At 39.6% G+C, this 26,336-nt stretch overlaps 1 protein-coding gene and 1 non-coding gene across 6 annotated transcripts in view; one reads left to right on the forward strand and one right to left on the reverse strand.

The window, feature by feature from the left end:
• SAP130 (Sin3A associated protein 130) overlaps nucleotides 1–26,336 on the reverse strand; it is an 84,976-nt gene that overhangs the window by 25,830 nt on the left and 32,810 nt on the right. For 4 of the 5 annotated variants that reach the window (XM_032412771.1, XM_032412781.1, XM_032412753.1 and 1 more), the window contains 4 exons: nucleotides 25,729–25,850; nucleotides 20,017–20,319; nucleotides 19,183–19,360; nucleotides 11,728–11,832 (listed from right to left, as the gene is read on the reverse strand). In XM_032412771.1, coding sequence (XP_032268662.1) covers nucleotides 11,728–11,832; nucleotides 19,183–19,360; nucleotides 20,017–20,319; nucleotides 25,729–25,850 — 708 coding nt within the window. The remainder of the gene's footprint in view (nucleotides 1–11,727; nucleotides 11,833–19,182; nucleotides 19,361–20,016; nucleotides 20,320–25,728; nucleotides 25,851–26,336) is intronic. The other variant, XM_032412762.1, reaches the window with a different exon arrangement.
• LOC116638168 lies at nucleotides 4,925–5,074 on the forward strand. Its single transcript, XR_004300646.1, has one exon. It is a non-coding gene; the product is annotated as a small nucleolar RNA SNORA62/SNORA6 family (small nucleolar RNA).

A 26,336-nucleotide genomic window follows, 5' to 3' on the forward strand; every position in this document is an offset into this window, starting at 1 on the left:
AATAGTGAAAAGAAAATTTAAAAACTTCGTAACAGCAAGCATAGGAAAGGATGTGGAGGAACTTGATCTACAAAAAACTCCTAGCACTAATAAACGAGTTTAGCAAGGTTTTAGAATAAAAGGATCTCACATGCTGCAGGTGGGAATTTAAAATGGTACAGCCACTTCTGCAAAAACGGTTTGGAAGTTTCTTACAAAATAAAAAATATATGTAACTTAGCAACTGCACTCTTGGGATTTTTATCCCAGAGAAATGAAAATGTATGTCTATCAAGAAAGTTGTACATGACTGTTCGTAGCAGCTTTATTTGTAATAACCTCAAACCAGAAATAACCCCCATGAACTTCAATAAACAAATGGATAAGCAATTCTGGTACATCCATATGATGTATCATTACCCACTCTAAAAAGAACAAACTACTGATACACGCTATAATTTGGATGGATCTCAAAAGTACTATGTTGGGTGAAAATAAGCCAGCATCATTAGGTCACTGTGTAAGAAATATGTATTTATATAATTACAAATAATTATATAAATAAGTAACTCATGAGATTCCATTTACACAAAAGTCTCAAAATGACAAAATTCTAGTGGTGGCACAGCTAAATGACAAGGTGTTAGGTTTGGGGGAAGGGTATTTTTTTTTTTTTTTAAAGATTTTATTTATTTATTTGATAGAGAGACACAGTGAGAGAGGGAACAAAAGCCGGGGGAGTGGGAGAGGGAGAAGCAGGCTTCCCGCTGAGCAGGGAGCCCGATGTGGGGCTCCATCCCAGGACTCTGGGACCATGACCTGAGCCCAAGGCAGAAGCTTAATGACTGAGCCACTCAGGTGCCCCTGGGGGAAGGGTATGGTTGTAAATAAGGGAATGTCTTTGTGGTAACAGAACAGATTCACATTCTGATTATGATAATGGTTACATAAATCTATTCATAGGTGAAATTTCAAAGTAGTGTACACGAAAGGAAAAAAAACTGGTGACATTTTAATAAGATTTATGGTTAGTCAATAGCATTGTATTAATGCCAATTTTTTCTTTTTAATAATTTTAGTTGAGAGAGTGCGCACGTATGTGCGCATACACACACACACACACACACACACACACACACACACACACACAAAGCAGGGGGAGGGGCAAAGGGAGAGGGAGAAGCAGATTCCCCGCTGTGCAGGGAGCCCACATGGGGCTCCTTCCCAGGACCCTAGATCCCAGGACCCTGAGATCACAACCTGAGCTGAAGGCAGATGCTTAACCAACTGAGCCGCCCAGGCGCCCCGCCAATTTTTTCATTTTGAAAAAGTACAAGGGTTATGTAAGATGTAATCATTGGGGGGAAGCTGGGTAAAGGGTACATGGGAACTTTCTGTATTACTTTTATAACTTCTGCGAGTCTTAAATTATTTCAAAATAAGTAAATAGGGGTTGGGTACAGGTTAGGATTATTCTGGAATTAAAGAGAATTAAACGATAAAACAACCAGAAATATTAGCAAAAATGCGGCAGTAACAATCTCTGAAAATTCTCTTTCATAAAAGCAAAACTGACAAAAATGCCAGAAGCAATGTTTTCAGAACTCTGGAAATTAATAATCTGGCAAAATTAATCAAGAAAATTAGCTGAACCTCAGTAAGACCAGTAAACTCTGAGGGTTATAACTTGCTCTATTTCTGTTCCTTCATCTCTACCACCATGATAGGCATGCAAACCAAGAGTCCATGCTCACAGTGAAAACCAGCAGCCTGGCAGCTACCAGAGGGATTAGAGCCCCTGCAAACCCTCTTTACCAGAGAACTATCATTATATAACCTGTCTGGTTGTTTCCATTTGCAAGACTGTCTTATTTGACCTGGCCTGTCCAGTGTAAACAGCTTTTTCCTTACAATTTGCTGGTACCTAACTGATCAGTTTCCCAACTGACTGACAGGATGGTAATAGGTAGGGCAAATAATAAGCTACCCAAAAAGCTTTAAAAGAAAAATTGGAGAATGAAATGTCCACAGGTGCTTTGAAAAGCTCCAATGTATTTCTGGCAATTTAGGAAGCAACATATACTTGTAGGACTATGTGTATACCCTGGACTGTACTTATGCCCAGGAAAGAACTGAGAGGGACCCAAGTTCTTACTTCTGGCTGAGTGTGAGGCTCTGTGCAAGCAGGAAGAAAAAAAGTTAAGACAGAGATGTAAAACTGCCTGCCTCAGTGTTGATGGGCCATCCCAAGACACACACAGAGGCCCTTGGCAAACATGGGAGACTTGGGGCACCTGGGTGGCTCAGTCATTAAGCGTCTGCCTTCGGCTCAGGTCATGATCTCAGGGTCCTGGAATCGAGCCCCGCATCGGGCTCCCTGCTCAGTGGGAGCCTGCTTCTCCCTCTCCCCCTCCCCCTGCTTGCGTTCCCTCTCTCACTGTGTCTCTGTCAAATAAACAAATAAAACCTTTAAAAAAACAAAACAAAACATGGGAGACTTATTGGTTCCAGACATTCAAGGAAATCTGTTCAATCATTAGCTGACTACAAAACTAAGAGAATTCAGTGGTCACGCTAGACAAAGATAACGATTTTAAAGAATTATTTTATAAAAGTCCCTAAACAAACAACCACAACTACAAGCAGCAACAAAAAACCTGGGGGGGGGGTGGGAATCTGATTTTCAGAGCTGCTACATTATACTGTTCAAAATGCCCAGTTTTCAACAATAATTCCTAGGTATGTAAAGAAACAAGAATGCACTGTTCAAACACGGGGAAAAAAAGCAAGCAATAGAACTGTCACCGAGGATGCAGAGATGTCAGACTTAGTAGTCAAAGAATTTAAGTCAGCTATTATAAATATGTTTAAAGAACTAAAGAAGATCATGGCTAAAGAACAGCATAAAAATGATGTCTCAGCAAATAGATTAATAAAGAGATAGAAATTATTAAAAAAAAAAAAAAAAAAAAGACCAAAAAGGAATTCTGCATTTGAAAAGTTAAGAGCAGAAAGGAAAAAAAAACTGGACTCAAAAGTATATTTCAGGAGCGCCCAGCTGCCTTCCTTAGTCGGTAGAGCACCCAACTCTTGATCTTGGGGTACTCTGAGCCCCACATTGGGTATAGAGATTACTTAAAAAAAATATGGCAGTTTAAAAAAAAATGTGTATTCCAGCAATCTTAGAAGGAATCAATAAATTCAAAGATGGGTCAATTGAGATTATCCAGTCTGAGAAACTAAAAAAAAGAGGGGGCGAGGTGTACAGGAAGAAAAATAAACAGAGCCTCAGAGATCTATGCGATAGCAGTAAGTGTACCAACATACACATAATGGGAGTCTCAGAAGCAAAGGAGAGAGAGGGGCAGGAAGAATATCTGAAGAAATATTGGCCAAAAACTCCCTAAATTTGATTAAAAACTTCAGTCTGTTTATCTAAAAGTTCAACCAACTCAAGTAGGAAAAATTGGAAGAACCTACACCTAGAATACATCGTAATTAAATTGTCAAAATGCACAAGAAAGTATTTAAACGTAAAATTCTGTAACTTAATTACACCAAAAAAGGTAATATATGGCAAAATATTAAAAATTAAATCTAGTTGAATACTGTTTCCTCTATTTTGCTATACATTTACAGGTTTTCATATTAAGAACTTCAGAAGAGAATGCTCTAAGATAAAGTTGAAGATATCACCTACAAAGAAAAAGAGATTTTTAAAAATTAAGAGAGAGAGAGAGTGAGTGAGCATGAGCAGGGAAGGGTAGAGGGAGAGGAAGAGAGAGAGAATCTCAAGCAGACTCTGCACTGAGCCCAAAGTGGGGCTCAATCTCACGACCCTGAGATCCTGACCTGAGCTGAAATCAAGAGTTAGACCTTTAATGGACTGAGCCCACCCAGGCACCCTGAAAAAGAGATTTTCAATTTCAACTTCTCCCAGCCATTGTATTATTTGTGTAGGTAGGAATTTTGTTTATGGAAAGATGGCACAGACCTACTTTTTCCTGTTCTTTCTGCTAAGTATCGCTGAAAATCATGAGTATTATATATAAAACAAACAAAACAGCTGTTGAACGAAGACAGACTGGCTAGGGACCTCAGGACCAAAGGAATGACACAGCAGGGAATTCCTTGGGTTTCCTTTTTGCCTCATGTGTTCCAGACTGGGTCCTGGAGAACCACAATACAGAAATGTCAAAGGGCACAGACAAAAGTCCTAAGAAAAGTCTGCTCAAAGAACCAAGACAGGAGCAGCTCAGCAAGATGGAAAACTTTTAAACAGTAACTGCTCTGCCCCGGAGAAACACCACAGAAGCAATCATGGTCTCATCTCCATTCTCTCTTGCAAATGCTGTGGAGACCCCAGGCGTCCACACTTGCCAGGCTATAATGGGGCACCTCAATCTTCTCTCTACCATCTCACCACTGAAGTGGTGTCAAAAGAGGCCAAGCAGGGAACCTGGACTTCAGTCCCCCACTTGGCAGTAAGGAGGCAATGCTTTCTCTTCCTTAACTGGGGTCGTCTGTGAGGAGAACTGCTAAAACATTAGGCTATAAATAAATTCCAGGGTCTTCTAAGACCATAAATGTTCAGGTCCAAACAGAAAACCACTCATCTAATCAAGAGCCAGGAAAATCACAACTTGAATAGGAGATGAATGATGAAGGTATTATCAGATAAGGACACAGATATCATAAAAGTGCTTCAACAAGCAATGACAGATTCACTTGAAATAGATGAAAAAATAGAAAAATCTGAGCAAAGAAATCAAAGTTATAAAAAGAACCAAATGTAAGTTATAGAACTGAAAAATACAATTGACCAAATAAACTCACTGGATATTGTCAGTAGTAGAGTGGAGACAGAATCAGTAGGGTCGAGGACAAATCAATATAATTTACCCAATCTCAGCAACAGAGAGAGAGTGGACTTAAGAGTGAATGCACTCCACAGTGTTTGAGCTTGGAGTTGAGGCTACTGATCGATGAACTCACAAGTGTAGGTAGTGTGCTACCTGAGGGGCAAGTCTTTCACTAACACCGCAAGGGTCTCTGGCTCAATGAGTGGAGTTTGATAGTAATTCTTGCTATAAGTAAAGAGTGAGGGCAGAATAAAGCCATTATCTGATATGCAAAAAACCCCTGACATCTTATGTACTCCTTCTCTGCCACAAAAGACATGCTCTAACAAATCAGAGAGTAAACCAAGGAAAAGGAAGTATACAGGCATCAGGGATGAGTTGAAGGGAATTCAGAGAATGATGGACAAAGGAAACACCAGGGATAATAGCTGGGCACCAAGTCCAGAGAGTAACCAGTGCAGACTGGAGTAGGTAGAAGCAAGGCTTCAAGGAGGGAGGGATATAATCAAGAAAAAAATGGAACCGAGAGATCTGACAGATCTGCCTGTATTTGGAGGATTTCTTTAAGTTTGGTGGGGAGTATGAGGATGAATTAGTGACTGACAGAAAACACCTAAGCATACATAAATAATAGCCTTGTAGTATTATGTGACTTCTTTTAAAATTCAATTTTTAAATTTATTTGAACAGTTTTTGGATTTACTTCCTAAATCTATTTTGTTTTATAATATTTTAACTTTCCTTATTCTTTTGGCTTTGAATTAGTAATATATTCATGTTTCAAAAGATACACTGAGAAGTCTCCCGCCCTCCCTTTACCAACCCCCTACTATCTCCAAACAACACCACTCAACTTCAGTATTTCACTGAATCTAAGCTGCCAGTAATTATACACCAAATTTTGTGTACCACTTAAAAATACATTAATGATAATATTAATGTGTCCTCAATTTTAAATCACATATTGGTTTCTGAGATGCTGACATGTGTATGTTAGATCTTACTTGTATCATAGTATGTTCTACATGGTTTTTACTTCTTTTTAAAATTTTGCTCACTTTTTTCATTTCTATCCTCTATGTCTATACTGTTTTCTATTTTAATTTTACCTTCATTTTGTGGTTTCTTCTAGGTCTTTACTGAGTTCTGTCCCTTCACGTGTCACCCCTTTATGTTCTGTCATTTAGTCTTGGGAGTCTGCATTTCATCTTTGTGTGTTTTCCTTCACTGAGGTGGTGCTGACTTCATTAAGTAATTTGAATTCACAGTCAGATTTTTAAAATAAGTTTCATCTGTCCTGCTTTTCTGGTAAGTGTTCTTACTGAACAAATGAGTATATTTTGTTGCTCTTTTTCTACTTTTTAATTTTAGTTGTCTTCCCACGAATATCCTTTTATTACTCATCAGTGAATGAGTTGGGCTATTGCTAAAAACAGCAATTTACATGAGATTCCTTTCACTTGGGCGTGGGAGTGTGGGGAGACTGCTCTGATTTCAGCTAGTTATTTATCACAGTCCAAATGCTCTCTTCTTTCAGGTGCCACAGAAACAGACTGCCAACTGCAAGTAAGGCCAGCTGGGTGCCTGCCTGTGCAGGGCCCTACCTCCACAACCTACCTTGGAACCATACCCAGTCCAGGGAAGACTCTGCAAATAGCCCCTCCTCACCCACGTTTCTGCACATATTGCTGCTTACAAGGAATATACTTTTGTACTTCACAGAGTGCTCCTCACCTTCAGGAACCCTATTTTTTCCTAGCACCTTAAAAGTAACTCTAGTGCTACTTAAAAACAAAACAAAAAAAACAACATTTAGCAATGAAAGGTAATGTATTAAATTTATAAAATTTATTATCTAATGTTGGCAACAATGTGGAGAAATTGGGAACACATTTCATGAGGATATAAACAGGTACAGTGATTGGATATCAGAATTTAAACTCTACATGTAATTTGACCCAGTAACGCTACTTCCAGAAACATATTCCAGAGAAATGTTTGCAAAGGGGCTCAATGATAAAAAGATCCACTGCATTACTTGTTTATTATAGTGATAAATGGAAATACCTTAAGTGTTCACTAATGGAGGACTAATTATGGCACCAACACATCTGGGAACATCACATAGTATAGGAATACAGTCTCCTTTTCTAGTTTTTCATTTTCTTGATCTCCTAAAATGACATATCCTAAGGCATGGTCTTTGTACCACTTTGTACCACTTCTACTATTTATACTATCAGTGGACTTTCTTCCACTCCCATGGTGTTAAAAAACATATATCCGCTTGTAATTCCTAAAACTTAATCCCCAGCATAACAGATCTCTATCTTCAATTCTAGAAATGTACCTACTCTGGAATTTTTTAGGCAGCTATACACTTGACATCTCCACTTGGCTGTGTCTAACCACTTGGAGATCCCAAAAGTAAAATATTTAAAACTAAACTCTTAGATTTTTTTTCCCCTTGTTATTCCCATAGGCTTCCTTACTTCAGAAAGGATAATCTCTATCTACAGTTGCTCATGCAAAACCTCTCAGCTATCACTGGCTTCCTTCCCTTCTCTCTTATCAGAAAATTCTGTCAGCTGTACCTTCGATACATATCCAGAATCTGAACTCTTTTTATGACTTTTACTACCTCCATTCTGGTCCAAGCCTCTACGATAGTCTAAGGTTCCATCATCTCTCACTTGGTCTCCCTGCTTCCACTTTTGCTTTCTTGCAGTTTTATTCCTAGCATGGTAGCCAGAGTAATCCTTTTAAAAATAAGTCAAATCATGTCACTCCTATGGCTGAACCCTCTGACAGCATTCAGTCTCACCCAGAATAAAATCCAAAGGATTCTGAATGGCCCACAAAGCCCTACATCATCTGGCCCTCAGTTATATCTCTGAACCATGTTGTGCAACTCTCCCCTTGTTCTAGGTTGGTTTCTCTTGCTGTTCCTTCCTTGTGTGTTCCTAACATATAGGCAGTCCTGACTTTGTAGATCCTGATATGTGTGAATTCTACTATAGTGTATAACTGTATTACACTAGTCCCCCACCAACTCTGTTCAAATTTCAGTTACCACTGTACATTAACTGTGAGTAGTTACATAAACTTTATGCAACTTTATGCAAACTTTGCTGCTAGCTTCTCAGTCCACAAATCACTATGTAACTAATAGCTATGCATCATGATCTATGACCAATCACATCATTTCCTTTGAAGTATGTCCGTGAGTGGTCAATGCATATCTGTTATTCAGTTTATGCAGACGGCAAACTGTGGAGCTGTACTGTCTCTTGTTTCTCAACTGATAAACCCAGGTGAAATTTTACAATAATGGATGAAAGAGTGAGAACTGGCCAACAAAAACAAAAATGCAGGAAAAAACAGTAATTCTGGAAGTAAAATTGGATGTAATTAAAAGACTTGGAACAAGCAACAGCAAAGACAGGATGAGCCCTAGGCTTGTGTGAAGATATGGAATGGACCATGTATAGAGAATCCAATGAATATTTAAAAAGATGGTAAAGTCATCTCATATCATCTTTTAGTTGAGACTGCACTAGGAACACAAAGCCACTATGGTGAAATGTATTTACTTCTCCTTTGGATTGATGACTATTGAATGAATGAATGAATGAATGAATAAATCCCAGTCATTCAGGCCAAAGTGTTAAAGCTAGCTGCCACACTGAAAGGAAATGGCCACTTACAAGGAGAATGAAAAACAACAACAAATCCTTTTCTGGCCAATAAAGACTGGTTTATTTCAAAAGTTAATAAATTAACTTTGATAAATGGATGTTAAGCTATCTGGTGAAGCTACTAGCACAGTTAAAAGATGCTGCGTGAAAGGGGTACGTGCACCCCAATGTTTATAGCAGCAATGTCCACAACAGCCAAACTATGGGAAGAGCCAAGATGTCCATCGACAGATGAATGGATAAAGAAGATGTGGTATAGATATACAATGGAATATTATGCAGCCATCAAAAGGAATGAAATCTTGCCATTTGCAATGACGTGGATGGAACTGGAGGGTATTATGCTGAGCGAAATAAGTCAATCAGAGAAAACATGTATCATATGACCTCACTGATATGAGGAATTCTTAATCTCAGGAAACAAACTGAGGATTGCTGGAGTGGTGGGGGGTGGGAGGGATGGGGTGGCTGGGTGATAGACATTGGGGAGGGTATGTGCTATGGTGAGCGCTGTGAATTGTGTGAGACTGTTGAATCACAGATCTGTACCTCTGAAACAAATAATACAGTGTATGTTTAAAAAAAGAAAAAAGAAGATAGCAGGAAGGGAAAAATGAAAGGGGGGAAATCGGAGGGGGAGACGAACCATGAGAGACTATGGACTCTGAGAAACAAACTGAGGGTTCTTGAGGGGAGGGGGTTGGGGGGATGGGTTAGCCTGGTGATGGGTATTAAAGTGGGCACGTACTGCATGGAGCACTGGGTGTTATATGCAAACAATGAACCATGGAACACTACATCAAAAACTAATGATGTAATGTATGGTAATTAACATAATAAAAAATTTTGAAAAAAAAACAGACTGTCTGGATAAACAGGTTATGTAGACCTACCTACTTTCAGAGATGTTTTTCTTTTCCTTAACTTTTGTTTAATAGGTCCAAATATTTTACCTAGAATTATAAAGACTTGTTTGCACAACCCAGCATATTCTTTCTATGCTGGTAACCAATCAAAAATGAAAACAGTGAGATGTTACCTACCATATAGACAAAACATCTGGAAGAATGGTCACATTATTTTTATCCAAAAAGCCTGAATCAAGCAAAATATGCACTGTGACACTTAGTTTTAGTGTATTATTTTCAGGTTGGATAGAAACATTTTTCGAACAGAGCAGATTCCTTCAGATTGTAAATGCAATTAAGTTTCCACTTGGAATGATGTAATGTATGGTGATTAACATAACAACAACAACAAAAAGATGCTGCGTGAAATGTGCACCCGGATTCCACGCATTAGTTAGGGCAGAGGGTTTTGATGAAAAGGATGAAGATGTCCTTAGAAGTGATGCTGGCAAAAAGTTTCACATTAAAGGAACTCTTGGAGATAATTTGCCACCATTGAAAAGACAAAGGATAAAATGTCAGAAGCAGATCCAAACTTAGAAAGGAGCATGACAATTCAACAATGCATGGAAGGACTATTGTGCTCTTCATCATTGAATTATACAATGTGAAGGCAGCGAGCACTGTTCCAACTCCTCTTTTTATTTTTTTTTTTAAGATTTTATTTATTTGACAGAGAGAGAGATAGCGAGAGCAGGAACACAAGCAGGGGGAGTGGGAGAGGGAGAAGCAGGCTTCCCGCTGAGCAGGGAGCCCGATGTGGGGCTCGATCCCAGGACCCTGGGATCATGACCTGAGCCGAAGGCAGACGTGAAACAACTGAGCCACCCAGGCACCCCTGTTCCAACTCCTCTTGATTAGTTTTTAGAAAGAAATAAAACTTTAATTCTCAGTGTTTCTCATGTTTAAATTACAGTGCACCAAATAAATATTAATTTTACTACTTTTTTCACTTCTCTATATATGGTAACTGACGATAAGAGAGTTTTGAGTATTTTCATAATGTTTTAAAGGTCAGAAAATAAGCACAACCCCCACCCCCTAAAATTAAGATTTTTCACAGCTTCCCCTTGCATGGTTATTTTTACTTTTCTGCACTAATGTGCAAAGTAACGACTGCATGTCCTCCTACATCAAATTCTTGGCCCCTGCTCTTTCCTCGGCCTGATGCAGTTGGACGTCAGGAAGCATGTGGCTGTTCCTTTGTGCTCTTAAACCTCTGCTCAGAGAAGGCTTTCTAGACAGCATCATCTCTTCCTCCTATTGCCTTACATTCCTTTCACACTGCCTTCTTTTTCTTCACATATTGATTTCTCTACATCTACTAGAAAATAAGCTTAAGGAGAATGGACACTTCGTCTTAGTCACTCTCCTATATTCCCAGATTCTAAAACGTTACCTAGCCCACACAGGGCAATCATAATTTTTTCTTGAATGAAGTTTTATGATGGAGTTGATAAATACATCACACCATGGCAAGCTATTACCGATATAAGTAAAAACTGCAAGATGTAGAACAATCTAATCAGCAAGATCCTGTTTTTAAGACTCAGTCTACATGTGTACATAGAGAAAGACGTGTGGAAAGATACTTAACAAAACTGTTACCAATCAATATGATTCTGGCTAGGGAGACTGGCAAGGTGGATAGAGAACAGGATAAAGATTTTCACTTTACACTTTAAATATTTTTCTATTGTCTCTCTCTTTCCCAAAATAACATTACTTGTGGAATTAAAAAGAATAAAGAAAACAGCATATATTACCTACTGTCATGATGCCATTTTTTTTTTTTAAAGATTTTATTTATTTGAGAGAGAGAGCATGAGCAGGGGGAGGAGGAGAGGGGGAAAGAATCTCAAGGAGACTCCGTGCTCAGCGCAGAGTCCAATGCAGGGCTCGATCTCACAACTCTGAGGTCATGACCTGAGCCGAAACCAAGAGTCGGTCACTTAACTGACCAACTGAGCCAGCCAGGAGCCCCATGATGCCATTTTTGATAGCAATAATAACTGGGGATTACTGTGAGGCAGGCTCTGTCCTCTTTAAATGCATCATTTCATTTAAATACATAAGAATTCTATGAAGCAGATGTTATAAGTATGGCTGTTTCATAAATAATAATCAGAGAGGCTGAATAATGTCCAGGTCACACAGCTAGAAAGTGGATGTAAAAAGATGCACATAGGCAAATTATCTAAGATTTGTCACATGTGTTAGGCTTTTTCCTCCCCAATAACGTGCAGTTGGAAGCAAGAGTGATAACATTTATGTGCTCACCCTGCAGGCCTAGGTGACCCGGATGTACTTCGCATAGAGCTCTCCACTCGAGGGCTAGCCACTTCAGGAGGCTGAGGAGGAATGAGGGTTTTCCGAACTGCCATTCTGAAAGAGACCAGACAAACCCAGAAAACAACAGTCCGAGGGCATTAAAGGATAGGAAGTACATAGTTGCTAGGCATACCTATGGCAAAATAAAAGCACTACATTGGCTAAGCCATTTTTTAAGTGGATTTCAAATTTTATCAAAGTAATATAGATAGATTATTGAAAATGCCAAATCGCACTAAAAAGCTTTTAACAAAATACAGCAGGTCCCCACCCCAGCCCTCCCCATTTCCTGCCCATCTCTCTCCAGGAAGCAACCGCTATGACTCTTTTAGCTGATGCTTCTAGTATGCCACATCTCCTTTCTACTCATTATCAAACCTGAAATCCATATTACGTGTTCATGATTATTATTATGTCTATATATGTATGTATGTATTTAAAGATTTTATTTATTTGACAGAGAAAGAGACAGAGAGAGAGGGAACACAAGCAGAGGGAGTGGGAGAGGGAGAAGCAGGCTTCCCGCTGAGCAGGGAGCCCGATGTGGGGCTTGATCCCAGGACCCTGGGATCATGACCTGAGCCGAAGCCAGATGCTCAACGACTGAGCCACCCAGGCGCCCCTATGTCTATGTATTTATATTGACCTGAGAAAGTTCCTGGAAGTCAAATGAGAAAAGTTGATCAAGTTAGTTAGTGTCAACTGTGCCATGCAGTAGAGGCCACATACAGCTCAGACTGAGAACCACTGGGCTCAGCAATGTGGAAGCAGTGAGTAATCGTGACATGTTTAGTTTTGGCAGAGTGGTGGGAGCAAATGCTAGACAAGAGTGGGTCGAGAGAAAATGGCTAGAATCAGAATATACCATTTTGCAAAGCCTAATTAATGGATCTAGATAGTAATCATCAAGTCTGCTAGCATCTCAAAAAGGGTGACCACCAAACATCATTTTAATTTATAAAGTGCTCTTGCCAAAAAAAAAAAAAAAAAAAAAAGATACACGAATCTAATCAAGCTTTAGATTCAAGTAACAACTTAAGAAAAAATGTGTGGAGGAGACAAGAACAGCAAAACTTCACTACAGGGGTAGTGGGCTGAACTGTGGTCCCTAAAAAGATATACAAGTCCTAATCCCTGTATCTGTGAATGTAAAAAAAATAGGGTCTTTGTGAAAGTAACAAGTTAGAGATCTCAAAGTAAGATCCTTCTAGCTTTGGTAGGCCTTAAATCCAATGACTGGTATCCTTATCACAGAAAGGAGAGGGAGATTTGAGACACAGAGACACAGAAGAACATGTGAATATGGAAGCAGAGATTGGAGTGATGTGTCCACAAGCCAAAGGTTTGTCAAGAGCCACTGGATGCTAGGAAAGAGGCATGGAATGGATTCTCGCTGGGTGCATTCAGAAGGAACCAACTCTGTTGACATCTTGATTTCAGAACTTCAAGCCATCAGAACTGTGAGAATAAATTTTTTTTTTTTAAAGATTTTATCTTTAAGCAATTTCTATACCCAACATGGGGCTCGGCAGAGTCACAATCCCGAGATCAAGAGTCATACGCTCTGCCGACTAAGTCAGCCAGGCACCTCTGTGAGAATAAATTTCTGTTGTTTTATGCCACCAGATTTGTGGTAATTTGTTATGGCAGCTCTAGGAAACTAATAAAATGTGGATGCAGTTGAAAAAAATCCAGGGAGGGAGAGGGAAAAGTCTACAGGACAAAAGACCAAGCTTCTTCAACAAATAAATCTCAAGGAAAAAAAAGAGATGAAGGAAACCTACAGAAGAGTTTTAGGAGACATATCAACTGATCACAATGTGGGCACCTTATCAGAATACTGATTCAAATCAACAAAAATTTTGTGACATTTGAGGCCACTGGAAATTTGAACAATGACTAGATATTTGATGATATTACATGGTTATTATACTTTTTAGTGAGTACCTCAATAGACACATACTCACATACTGAAATATATACAAATGAAATGATGTGCTCTCTGGAATTTGCTTCAAAATAATATGGAGAAGGGGGTGGGTAGGCATGTAGATTAAACAAAACTGGCCATGAGCTGATAAACTGATAAATGAAATTAAATGATGGGTATTCATATGTTCAAAATTTTATTGTTTCAAGTTTTCCATAATAAAAAGTAAAAAATAAGACCAACTCCACTAACGCCCCAGAAAACAAAGAAAATAAACCTAATGAGATACACCACTACACAGCCACAGAATAACCAAACTTAAAGAATGTCAATAACAAGTGTTAGTGATTATGAATGCAATGATGATCCCCACCTGCTGCTTAGAGTGTACAAGGGTATAAACACTGGAAACACTGTTGCCAGTGTCTACCAGAGCTGAACATATGTAGAGCTTACAACTCAGCAAATCCCTCCTAGGTATGCATTTACCTATGTATTAAAGGTCATACACGAAAACATTCAGAGTAACATTACGGCCCCAAACTGGAAACAACCCAAAGATCTATGGATAAACTATGCTATCCTTATACAATGGTGTTTCATACAGCAATAAAAAAATTACAATCACATGCAATAAAGTGGGTGCATTACATCAAATCAAGGGAGGGAAGGTGAACTCACACAAAAACGTGTAATATATGATTCAGCAGAAGTTCAAAAAGAGGAAAAGCAAATCAACAGGGTCAAAAAAACTGGTCAGCTGCCTTTGGGAGAAGGTGTTGGTAATGTTCTTTCTCTTGACGTAGATAGCGGTTGCATGCTGTGTTCACTTGTGCTAATTATACCATACATGCATTACCTTTGCAGTTTTCCATATCTTAGTGAAAATGCTGAGAGAGAAAGAAACTGGAAGAAAAACCGGAGTTAGCAAAAACACATAACTCCTTTATTTTCTTTGAAAACAGGAGCAAAAAAAAATGGGGTAGGTAGTGGAGCAAGGTGACTTAACAGAAGAGTTTTAAGATGGAAGAAATAACTGCATGTTTATACCTGCTATGTGAATGATACACTAGCGAGAAAACGCTGATTAAGTAGGAGAGAGGGAGAAGCACTACAGCACTGTTCTCAGCAGGTTAGAAAGGCTGAGGTCAGCGAAGCACCGAGAGTCCATCCATAGGAACAGATGAGATGAGTAGAGCATGGGATACAGATGCTGGCAGGTAAGGAAATGTGAAAGCTAGAGTTGATGGAAGTTCCATTTTTCTCAAAAAATAGGGAACAAAAATTCATTAGCTGTTGGCGAACACAGATGAGGAAGTGTGGAAGTTTTGAGAGGAGCAGAGGTAAAAAGCTATCCAGGAGAGAGGCTTAGGAAGCATTCTGTGTTGGTCCCCTGTGAGATCCTAGTGGAGGTGTGTGAGGTTAAGCAAGGCCAGTCAACAAGGTTGTTTACCCCACCACAGTCTGCTGCACAAATTCAGCGGAAAGTTGGATTTGACTGTTTCTGACAAAGTGAAGGGTGGGGGCAAGGAAGTGGGGGCTGTATGCAAGGAAGTGATTGTAATGGACCACAGAAACTAAGTCAGGAAGAACAGAGAAAGGCCATGAAAAGCAGTGAGGAATAACGCAAAGGTGGTAGCATCAATGGATCGAAGGTTCCCCCCCAGTGGGTCGTTGCAATACCACTGCCCGTGAGGTAGGAAGACAGAGGTAGGCTGTGGGACAATGGAGGACAGAAGAGGTCAGGGAAGCTTGCGCTTATGGGTGTGTGCTGCTGATAGAGGGGGGAGGACAGGGAAGCATTTAAGCAACTGAGAAGCCAGAGAGCTGGGAAATCATTTTGGAGAGAATAAGCGCCAGACGTTATGGACCTTCTGAAGGACATAGAAACATATGCGCAAATCAACTGGAATCTGATCAAGCCTCTTGAGCTGCCCTGACCAACAAGGTAGCCTCTAGCCATATGGGGTTACAAAGCACTTGACTGGTGGACTAGGAGCAAAATTTTTAATGGTAGTTCATTTAAATAATTTGAATTTAAAACTGTTATCTGATTCAGTTATTAGAAAACGTTGCAGTGTGCCTGGAATAACTTGGATATGTGAAAGTACTTTTTCAACTGCAAATTTTATGAAATCTGAATATAGACTGAGTGCTTTCCAAGAGGAATGGCATGAAAGTGGCAGTGAGGCACAAAGAAGACATCAACCCCACCACCAGGCCCAGTGACAGAAGGATGGGGAGGAAAGACAGCCACTACTTTGGAGAGAGTGCGGGAGCCAAGACCCCATGGGAGAACCAGATTCTAGTTAAAGAAGGCAGGCACACAGGGGTTAGAGTCTGTGGCAAATGAGAGCAGTGTGCCCCACGGAGGAGGCAGCAGCCAGACTCTACCTCGGTGACTTCAAGCCCTCCAAGTCCACACAAAAACGAGCACCATCCAGTGGCAAATAGGCAGATTCTCTACAAGGCTCTTCCTGGAAGAAGAAATGTGAATGTGTTCCTATAGCAATGCAGACTACAGAGAGAAATCACAACCAGGACTGGGGTTGAGGGAAATGCAGGAACTTGTACATGCGATAGGGGTGTTAATTCATGGTTTATTTTGGAAGGCACTTCGGCAATATCTGTCAAAACTAAAAATGCACACACCCCTTGACCCAGAGTTCCCTCTTCTTGAAATTATCCTAAAAGCTACCATGAGTCCACAAGGACTGTTGGAGGATAATGTCTGTCTCGGCAATGTGTGTAAGAGTGAAAAATGGAAAACTATCCAAATGGTTTATCAGTAAGGCAGTGATTACGTACATATATGATGGTCTACCTTTGTATTTAAATATTATGCATTCTTTAAAAAGAATAATGTAGATCTATGTGTAGTGATATGAAAAGACGTCTACTTTGTATGAAAAAAAACTAAAATCACGTGTAATATTCCATTTTTCTAGAAAATGTGTATAAATACATTAAAAGAACTATGTATCACCTAAATACATTATGTATCACCAAAAAAAAAAAAAAAAAAAGGGGAAAGCAGGTACACTCAAAGAAGAAGGATACAGGGAATTCTGATGATGACAGAGTCAGTTACCGGGGCACAGCAGAAGGGTTGTAGGGAGGTGATGAAGTGTAGGAGAAGGGGGAAGATCTTTTTACCTCCAGGGTTGTGAAATTTCAAGATGTTTATCTTGGTGTCAATTTATCTGTGTCCACAGCGTCTATTGTGCTGGGCATTTCGCAGTTCTTTAAATCAGGAAACTCATGCCCTTCAGGTTTGGAAATTTTCTATTAATTATTTTTAAGTCATCTCCTTCCTTTTCTCTGATCTCTTGCTGAAACTCCTTTCCTTGCAGGTGGGCCCTCCTGAACTGATTCTTTTAATTTTCTTGTCTTTTCTGTTTATCTTTTTGTTCTTTTTAACTCTACTTTTGAAAGATTTCCTCAACTGTATTTTCCTACTCTTCTACTGAGTTCGATTTCTACTCCTGTGGTTTAAATTTCAGGACACACTCTTTTGTTCTCCAAATGTTCCTTTTGTGTAGTGCTGCCTTCCTGTTTCATGGATACATCTTTTTTTGTCCTTTGAAGACAGCATTCACAGTTTTGGTCTTTATTTGCTTTTGCTTTTTGTTTTTAGTTTTACTCTCATTGCTTAGCTTCTGTATCTTCCAGGCTGCGTTTTTCAGTACGTCTCAAGGTTTGTATCTTGCATTGTTAGAAGGCCCCTCAGGTACCTGGTTATCCCTGGTTGCGTGTTCATGATGAGGACTGGGGGACTAACGCTGGTTAGAACCTCTGAACTTGAAGAACTTGCCTATTTTTTTTTTTAGAGAGGCAGTGAAAGAGAGAGAGAGGAGTGGGGGAGGGGCAGAGGGAGAAGGAGAGAGAGTAAGACTCCACACCCAGCACGGAGCCTGATGCGGGGTTCGATCTCACAACCCTGAGATCATGGCCTTAGCCAAAATCAAGAGTCGGATGCTTAACTGACTGAGCCACCCAGGCACCCCAGACATTGCCTACTTTAAGTTTCACTGTAGGGTGATCTGGTTCCTGACCTTACGAAATCCCTAGTGTTGGTATCTTTGCATCTTTCCTCCTGGGCTGGATGATCCTTGAAAGAAAGTGGAGTCCTCATCTCACTTTTTGTCTACAGCATTCAACTGCCAGGGTCCTGCCAGCTAAAAGGGAGAAGTGGACTGGTAGTTGGGAGAAGTGGACTGGTAGTCTCAGCACTCTGCAAATCTGTGTCTGGTAAAATACTCCTGGCCCTCCTTATGCTGACTGATCCCAGTGGACCAGTTGCAGAATTTAGCCCTCTGGGTACATGCTGGGGTTGGGAGGAGCAGTGTATGACAAACTGTGGGTAGCGAAGGGGATGCAGGGCTCTAACCTTCTCAAACACATTTCAGCCCAGCTTCCTTCCACCCCTTGTTCTTCCTGTTCCTGTTCCTTCTGAAGCTTCAGCAATTTAAATGAGGATGCCTCTCAACATTCTCTACAGACTTAAAATTCAGCTTTCTCACAGTTAAGTGAGTGATCACTCACCTACCTGCTTTCCAGCTTCAAAGTTTGGTTGCTGTTGTCTTCTCCTATTCTCCCCATCCTTGTGTGTTTACATCTTTTTAAAAAGCCTCTCTGCTAAAAGTTCTATAGGGTTTTGAGGGGAAAAGAAATTTAGAAGTGTGTGTTCAGCCTGCCATGTTAAGCATGAGCTTTGTCTTGCATTTTCATTGATAAGGTTCCTTTACCACAGACTGACTTATCTTTAAAAGATGCTCTGGTTGAGGCAAAGTCCTACACATCTGGAAACCCCGTACAGACCCAGCAGCTTATGTTCTCGCTATGCTTTAACCTTTATGATCTTCTGCTGTTGAAGCACATGAGCTCGGTGGAGCCAAAGAAATGCTGCTCTCTGAAGTGTGACTGCCCATCTTCCACCTCCCAAGTTTTCAAGTGAAGTTTCAGGGCACAGCACATACCTTCCTGCCCATGACCCACACCAACTCAGAGGTCCTATGACGACACAGTACACTTGTGCTACTAAATATGACCCTTACTTAATACACCTGGGATATTATTTGCCCTGAGCAACAATTCATGCTGGCCAGTAAGGAAAAAAAATACATAATACACATTAACGTGCCTACCCGGACAAGCCTGAAGGGTCTATTAGAAGCTACTCAGAGAGTCTAGAATTAAACTCCCAAAAACTAGAGAGAACTCCTAAAACAGTATGCAACGGCTGCTTCTAAAACTGACCCCCCCGCCACGACTCATGGATTCTTACTGTCCTAGAGTCTTTGCTTGGCAAGGCTCTACTGAATGAGCCTGTGGTCAAGTTATTTTGAAAGATTAAAAAATGCTATAGAAGATGAGAGCTTAAAGTCTGCTACCAGCACTGGATGAGCGCCTACTATTTCTACTAATTATATCCAGAATTAGAGGTGTCGTGTGGCACTACTGGGTCTACCTACCCATCCGTGGCGGGTTTCTTCCGGAGGATACTTGGCCGGGGGGATGAGCCCTGGGCTGGAGCGTTGGTGCCAGCACTCTGGCTGTGGGTCTGCACCACTGTTGTTGCTGCGGGAGCAGCGCTGAATGGATTGCTAATAGGGTTGGCCACAATTGTGGCTCCGTCTGCCAACACCACTGCTGGAGGACAGGGAGGGGGCAGGAGAGAACAACGAAGAAAAGGAAACAAAAGAAACATTACTAAAATATCACATAAGACAAAAAACAATTAGACCTCCAGAATTAGAGTACCCATGCTATGACTGTCCAATTTCAAGAAAGTAAGGAATGAGCACAATGTTCATCTGTCTCAAAGCAGATGGCAAAGTGGAAGAGGTTACTGAGTCTACTGATGCACATTTTTCTTTGCTGTATAATCATAACTACTAATAAATCAAATAAGATAAAGTATGTAGCATACCTCAAGAAATAATCTCCTATAATTTTTGTGAAATACCATTGCCTCTCAATCCCTAAATATGATACATTAATTTTACAGCTTTACATACAAGTCGGAAGAAAATCTTAAACAGAATCAGAACACTATAATAAAGGTGAATTTGCTCTCTCAACTTTACAGAGTGCTTCTTACCACATGCAAACGCACATTAGGCTGTTGATGTACATAATTTTTAATGTTTACAATGACTCTGACAGATAAATTCTATGTTAAAAGAAGAAACTAAGGCACAGAGAAATTACTCAAGACCACCAAGCCTGTAAGTGACAGAACCAGGATTTAAACCTAGTATATCTCTATCCTCTACACCAACTTCCATGCAAAAAACTCAAATTACCTGAAGTCTTTCCTTCAGGCTGAGGCTGCTGAGTACCCATTGGTGCAGGCTGAAGTCCCTGTGTGCTGATTGGGGTTGCTGAGTGGATTCCCTGTGTGCCCATTGGTGCTGGTTGTATTCCTGGAGTCCCAATGGGGGCTGGCTGTATCCCCTGTGTACTGATGGGTGCTGGCTGGATCCCTTGGATATGTCGAGCATGAGAAGTATCCACTGTCATCAATTGCATGGGGTTTAGGTGGACTGTGGAAGCCACCCCAACGCCAGTTTGAGCTGTGATGGCAGAATTTGGAGCCTGAGCAGAAACTGAAAATGATGCAGAAAGTGACTACAAGAATGTTAGCTCTGATTAGACATAGTCCACGTAAAGAGAAAAACACTAAAACGAAAATAGAATATTCCACTGTAAAAGACCTAAACCCTCAGTTTTTATGGGTGGTTTTTTTTTTTTTTTTTTTTTGAGAGGGAAAGAGAGAATCCCAAGCAGGCTCCACACCCAGCTAGGAGTCCGACATAGGGCCTGATCCCACGACCCTAAGATCATGACCTGAGCTGGAATCAAGAGTCGGATGCTCAGCTGACTGAGCCACCCAGGCGCCCCAGTCTTTTTTTTTGTTTTTTAAAGATTTACTTATTGGGGCGCCTGGGTGGCTCAGTCATTAAACGTCTGCCTTCAGCTCAGGCCATGATCCCAGGGTCCTAGGATTGAGCCCCACATCAGGCTCCCTGCTCAGCCTGCTTCTCCCTCTGCCCCTGCTTGTGTTCCTTCTCTCGCTATCTCTCTGTCAAATCAATAAATAAAATCTTAAAAAAAAAAATAAATAAAGATTTACTTATTTATCTGAGAGAGTGAGCGCATGAACACAAGTGGGAGGGGCAGAGGGAGAGGGAGAAAGAATCTCAAGCAGACTCTGTGCAGAGCACAGAGCCTGATGTGGGGCTTTATTCCACAACCCCAAGATCATGACCTGAACCGAAACCAAGAGTTTGATGCCCAACAGACTACGCCACCCAGGAGCCCCATAAAACCTTTTTTTTTTTTTAAACAAAGTACTACATAAAGCTCTATATATATTGGAGTTTTTTCCCTCACTTCCTATCAGTGTGATATGATCTTGCTGCAGATTACTAGAAAAGCATTAAAACAAGAAAAAGGAAATCATCTATTAAATTCCAAATGTGAGCCCGGCAACTGTCCTAAATAATTAAAATAAAACTTCTGAGATCCATCCATGGCTCCCAGGTCAAGAATCTTTGCTCTAATTGATGGAACCACCATCACAGGCATTTTTGATATACAGTAGTTATGAATTTTAAATTCCATATATGCGCTAAAGAGAGAGAACAAGCAAGTGTCCTTTTTTGCTACTGTGTATAGTAAAAAAAACTAACAACAACAAAACTGAAAACAGCAGCATTCCCAGGAAGCAAAAGAGAAGGAATTTCTATTTGTGGAAAGAAGAATACAAATCATGTTTCTTCTCAGTCATCAAAACAATCCAGAAAAAGATATACGCACCCCATATGCACTGAAATGTTATTTACAATAACAAAGATATGGAAACAACCCTAAGGGTCTACTGATGGATAAAGGGATAGAGAAAATGTGACATTTATCTCTATAAACACACACACACACACACGGAGAGTATTACTTAGCCTTAAAAAAGAATTAAATCTTGCCACCTGCGACAACATGGATGGACCCTGAGGGTACTATGCTAAGTGAAATAAGCCAGACAAGGACAGAAAAAAACCCATATGATCTCACTTATATGTGGAATTTAAAAACAAACATAAACAAACCAAGTTCATAGATACAAAGAACAGACTGGTGGTTGCCAGAAACAGGGAATGGGGGATGTGAGACATGGGTGAAGGGGGTCAAAGGTACAAACTGTCAGTTATAAAATAAATAAGACTTGGGGATGTACTGTACAGCATGGTGACCATGGTTAATAATACTATATTGGATATCTCAAAGTTGCTAAGACAGATCTCTAAGTTTTCATCAGAAGATAAAACAATTTGTAACTTATCTGTGGTGACGGATGTTAACTAGACTTATTATGGTGATCATTTCATGATATACACAAATACCGAATCATTACGTTGTCCACCTAAAACTAGTATGTCATGTTAATGATATCTCAATTAAAAAAAGGGGAAACAATGATGTAATTTAAGTTTTATAAACCATATAGTGGTTTAAAAAGGTAAATTATTATTATCAATGAGAAAAATACAACAAAATATTAGTACATGTAAATTCATAGTTACTGCTACACTGCAATTCTTCCCTTGTAAAAGAAAGAGAGAAAAAGAAAAAAAAGAATCAACCCGACAAAGCTATTAGCTTCTTCCTGAGAAGTGGACGAACCTTTGTTTCTGTTCACTAACAGTTGTGGGCACCTGACTGAACATGCAGTCTAGTCACCACCCCAAGCCTCTCAAGATCCAATCTCATTCCATGTGCTGCATCCTCACTCACACTACATTCCTGCCAAAACCAAACCACTCTGTTCTGAGTGCATATTCTGTGTTAATACTTTATTCACACACAGAAAAGTGCTTTCCCCCAATGCCTCCCTGTGGTTCTGTCCTGGGCATTCTAAGAGGCTTTCCAAATGTCACTTCCTTTAGGAAATCACTCCTGACCTCCAATCCTACCCTCTCAAGTAGAAATAACCTCTTTTAGCTCAGAAGTAGGCTGGCTTTGTTCAAGTTTCTTTTATTGGAACTTGGCACTTTCTCTCTAGTAAGAGCTCTTCATGTCTTATCTCCCTATGAGGCTCTAAGTTTGTTCAAAGTGAACTATTTTAAGAGTCAACTTTACAAATAGAGCCTAACAGGGGCGGCTGGGTGGCTCAGTCGGTTAAGTGGCTGCCTTTGGCTCAGGTCATGATCCCGGGGGTCCTGGGATCGAGCCCCATGTCCAGCTCCCTGCTTGGCGGAGAGCCTGCTTCTCCCTCTCCCTCTGCCTGCTGCTCTATCTCTGTCAAATAAATAAAATCTTTAAAAAAACCCAAAAAACAAAACAAAACAAAAAACAAATAGGGCCTAACATAGGGCCTTACATACAATAACAGGGTTTCAATAAATATGAAATTAATAAATGCATGAATGAGGGCACCTGGGTGGCTCAGTCGTTAAGCATCTGCCTTGGGCTCAGGTCATGATCCCAGGGTCCTGGGATCGAGCCTCGCATTGTGTGTCGGCTCTCAGCAGAGAGTCTGCGTCTGCCTCTCCCTCTGCCCTTCCCCCCTGCTCGTGCTCTCTCTCTCTCTCTCTCTCAAATAAATAAATAAAATCTTAAAAAAAAAAATAAATGCATGAATAAATGAATGAAGTGGAAAACATCTCTGAAGCAAGTGAAATTTCAGGAGCAATCTGAGAGGGATCAATTACTTGTGAACTATAAAAATTATGTATATATATTCATAATTACATGTTTATATCTATATCTAATACCTAATGAACCAACAAGATTCCATCTTTATAAGTAACCAGAGCCCATGAACAATTGGTCTATCATAAACTATGTATTACAGTAATCTCATATTTGGCCCATTATATACAAATTTTCCTGTCCTCTTCCTGATTTGAAAACATCTGCTTTAATATCATTTAAAAGGAGCCACTTGAAAACAGGACATTGTAAGCTGATTAATAAATCATTCCTTCAGTTGTGTCCATCCATGCATGTCTGAGAAATAACACATTACCCGTCATCTGCACCAACAAGGGACAGTATTGGTATTGGAAGAAATAAATTGCTGTTAACTGGACTATTCATTTTTCTGTGTTTCTATCCATCAGGACTACTGTAGTGGTGAAAGAAGACACTTGGAAAAATAATAATGTAGAGAAACAGATGGTTGGCAGGATCCCCAATACTTCTGACAGTGCTCTTACAATGCATTTTTACAAATAAATGTTTATCTAAAATGATAGTGTCTGCATAGATTGTTCTAGCTCAAGAGAGCCTCTGCAGGTCCTTTTCAGTTGGATGGCATTGAGAGAAATACATATTGGTCATGAGTTACCTACCCTAGAAAGGCAACATGACTGCATTGTTATAGAAGTATCAACTGGCAGAGGTAGATGAAGGAACCTGAAGGAAGTGCTGTTACTAAGAGACTTAAGAATTTTCAGCAATTAGTGTAACAAACACACGAAATTTACTTCTTAATTGTCAACATGGTTCTACCACACTTTTTGACCATAATTAAACATGGTTTTATCTTCACAGGATTGTTAATAAAGAACAGTTATAAGTTTCCTTTAAAAAGATGTTATTACTTTGATGTACAGCAAAACAGGACAAAAAATTCAGAACAATTCATCAGCTACTTCCCCACATTAAAATAAACCTTGGAGAGGGGCGCCCGGGTGGCATAGTTGGTTAAGCATCTGACTCTTGGTTTCGGCTCAGGTCATGATCTCAGGGTTGTGAGAAACCCCGTGTCTGGCTCCATGCTCAGCGCGGAGTCTGCTTGAGACTCTCTCTCTCTCCCCCTGCCCCTACCCCTTGCGTGCTCTCTCTCAAGTAAGTAAATAAATCTTCAAAAAAAAAAAAAAGAATACATAAACCTTGGGGAAAGTTTTATGGGGAAAAAAAAAAAACCAACAAAAAAACCCAATGCAGTGATTGAGGAACCTGTTTCCAAAGCTATTTAAATACCTTAGAATTTGGACGTTTTAGACCAACGCTGTCCAATGGAAATATAAGTCATACATGCAATTATAAATTTTCCAGTAGCCATATTAATAAAGTAAAAAGCATGCCAAATTAATTTTAATGATATACTTTGTTTAACCCAATATATCCTAAACATTAAAATTTCAAAATACAATCATTATAAAAATGAATAGTAAGATATTTTACATTCTCTTTTCCATACTATGTTATTTTCAAAATTCAGGGTATATTTTACTAATAAAACACGTTTCAAATCAGATACTGAGTTCAGTTTTTATCAGGTAAATTTTTATCGGAAATATTTTATTGGTATTTTGACTCAATATAATCTACAATTTTGAAACAGTAGTTGCATATCACTAAGTTGTTCCAAACATACTAAAAATTTCTCTAATTTTAATTAAGTAAAACAAAAAAAATCAGTTATTCATTTGCGCCAGGTCCCCCTTCAAGTGCTCAATGGCTCCACGGAGCCCTGGCTGCAGTCCTGTTTCGCACAGAAGGGCAACGCCCAAAATCTGGACAATTTGGCTCTCTTTTGCCTAAAGTGAGCTGAGGGTCTCATAGGAAAAGAAAACACAAACCCTGAAGATTAAGGATTTTTTTTCTGGATTGGCAAAAAGAACATTATTTACAAGTCAGGATGGTAAGTGTTGAGCATAACTGGACTAATACTAAAAACACAACAGATATCCACAAAACAATAGAAGCCCCATAAAAGTATGGATTTTACCATTTTAACTGTACTGCCATTTTAAGGTATAACAAATTGTTAACATAATTATCTTCAGGGTGGGATAAAATCATACAAATATACTAATAAGTAGCAACCTTTTTATAGATCACAGAGATGTGATCTAAAACCTTAAAGCTTCAGGTTTTAGCCTTATGTGAACCTGAAGATTGAAGGTGGAATAATTAAATCCACACTACAAAGACTCACTGGTCAATTCTGATCTCATTGCTTGCAAAAACTGGAATGTTAAAAGTCCTCTTAACAGCAAGGCTCATACCTGGATACTGTCGGATGGTGGACACAGAGCTGGTGATTGGGGTGTATGTGTGTGCAGCCAGTGGATATGCAGAAGGTGGGTATGTTGGCAAAAAGTACTGGAACTGAACAGGAACAGACGGTCTACAGATAGAAGACAGATAATATGAACCAAAATGGGTTTACTTTCTTCTTCACTTTCAAATGATCCTATCCCCCAGATCGTCTTCATATCCTTATATGCCATACCAACATTTCCCCAATTGTGTCCCAAATAAACTTAGATCAAAGGACACACACCTAGAGAGTAATATTTGTAAAAATAAATGGGTACTATCAATACATCCATAAACATAAAAATATACAGTAACAATTACCAAAACCAATGTAAAAAACCTCAGTAATCAAAGGTTTTCTCTGCTCAATTCCACTTGAAAGACTTTAAGTTTACACTGGCAAATCTTATCAAATACAAGTAAAATAGATAATCCCAAACTTATACAAACTGATTCAGAAACCAAAAAAAGAAGAAACAAGATCAAACTTAACATAGCCTTGACACCAAAACTAGATAGGGAGAATAGGAGAAAAGATTATAAACAAATCTCATTCTCTACATCAACACAAAAA

The sequence above is a fragment of the Phoca vitulina genome, unplaced genomic scaffold, assembly GCF_004348235.1.
Source record: "Phoca vitulina isolate PV1807 unplaced genomic scaffold, GSC_HSeal_1.0 scaffold1, whole genome shotgun sequence".
Lineage (NCBI taxonomy): Eukaryota > Metazoa > Chordata > Mammalia > Carnivora > Phocidae > Phoca > Phoca vitulina.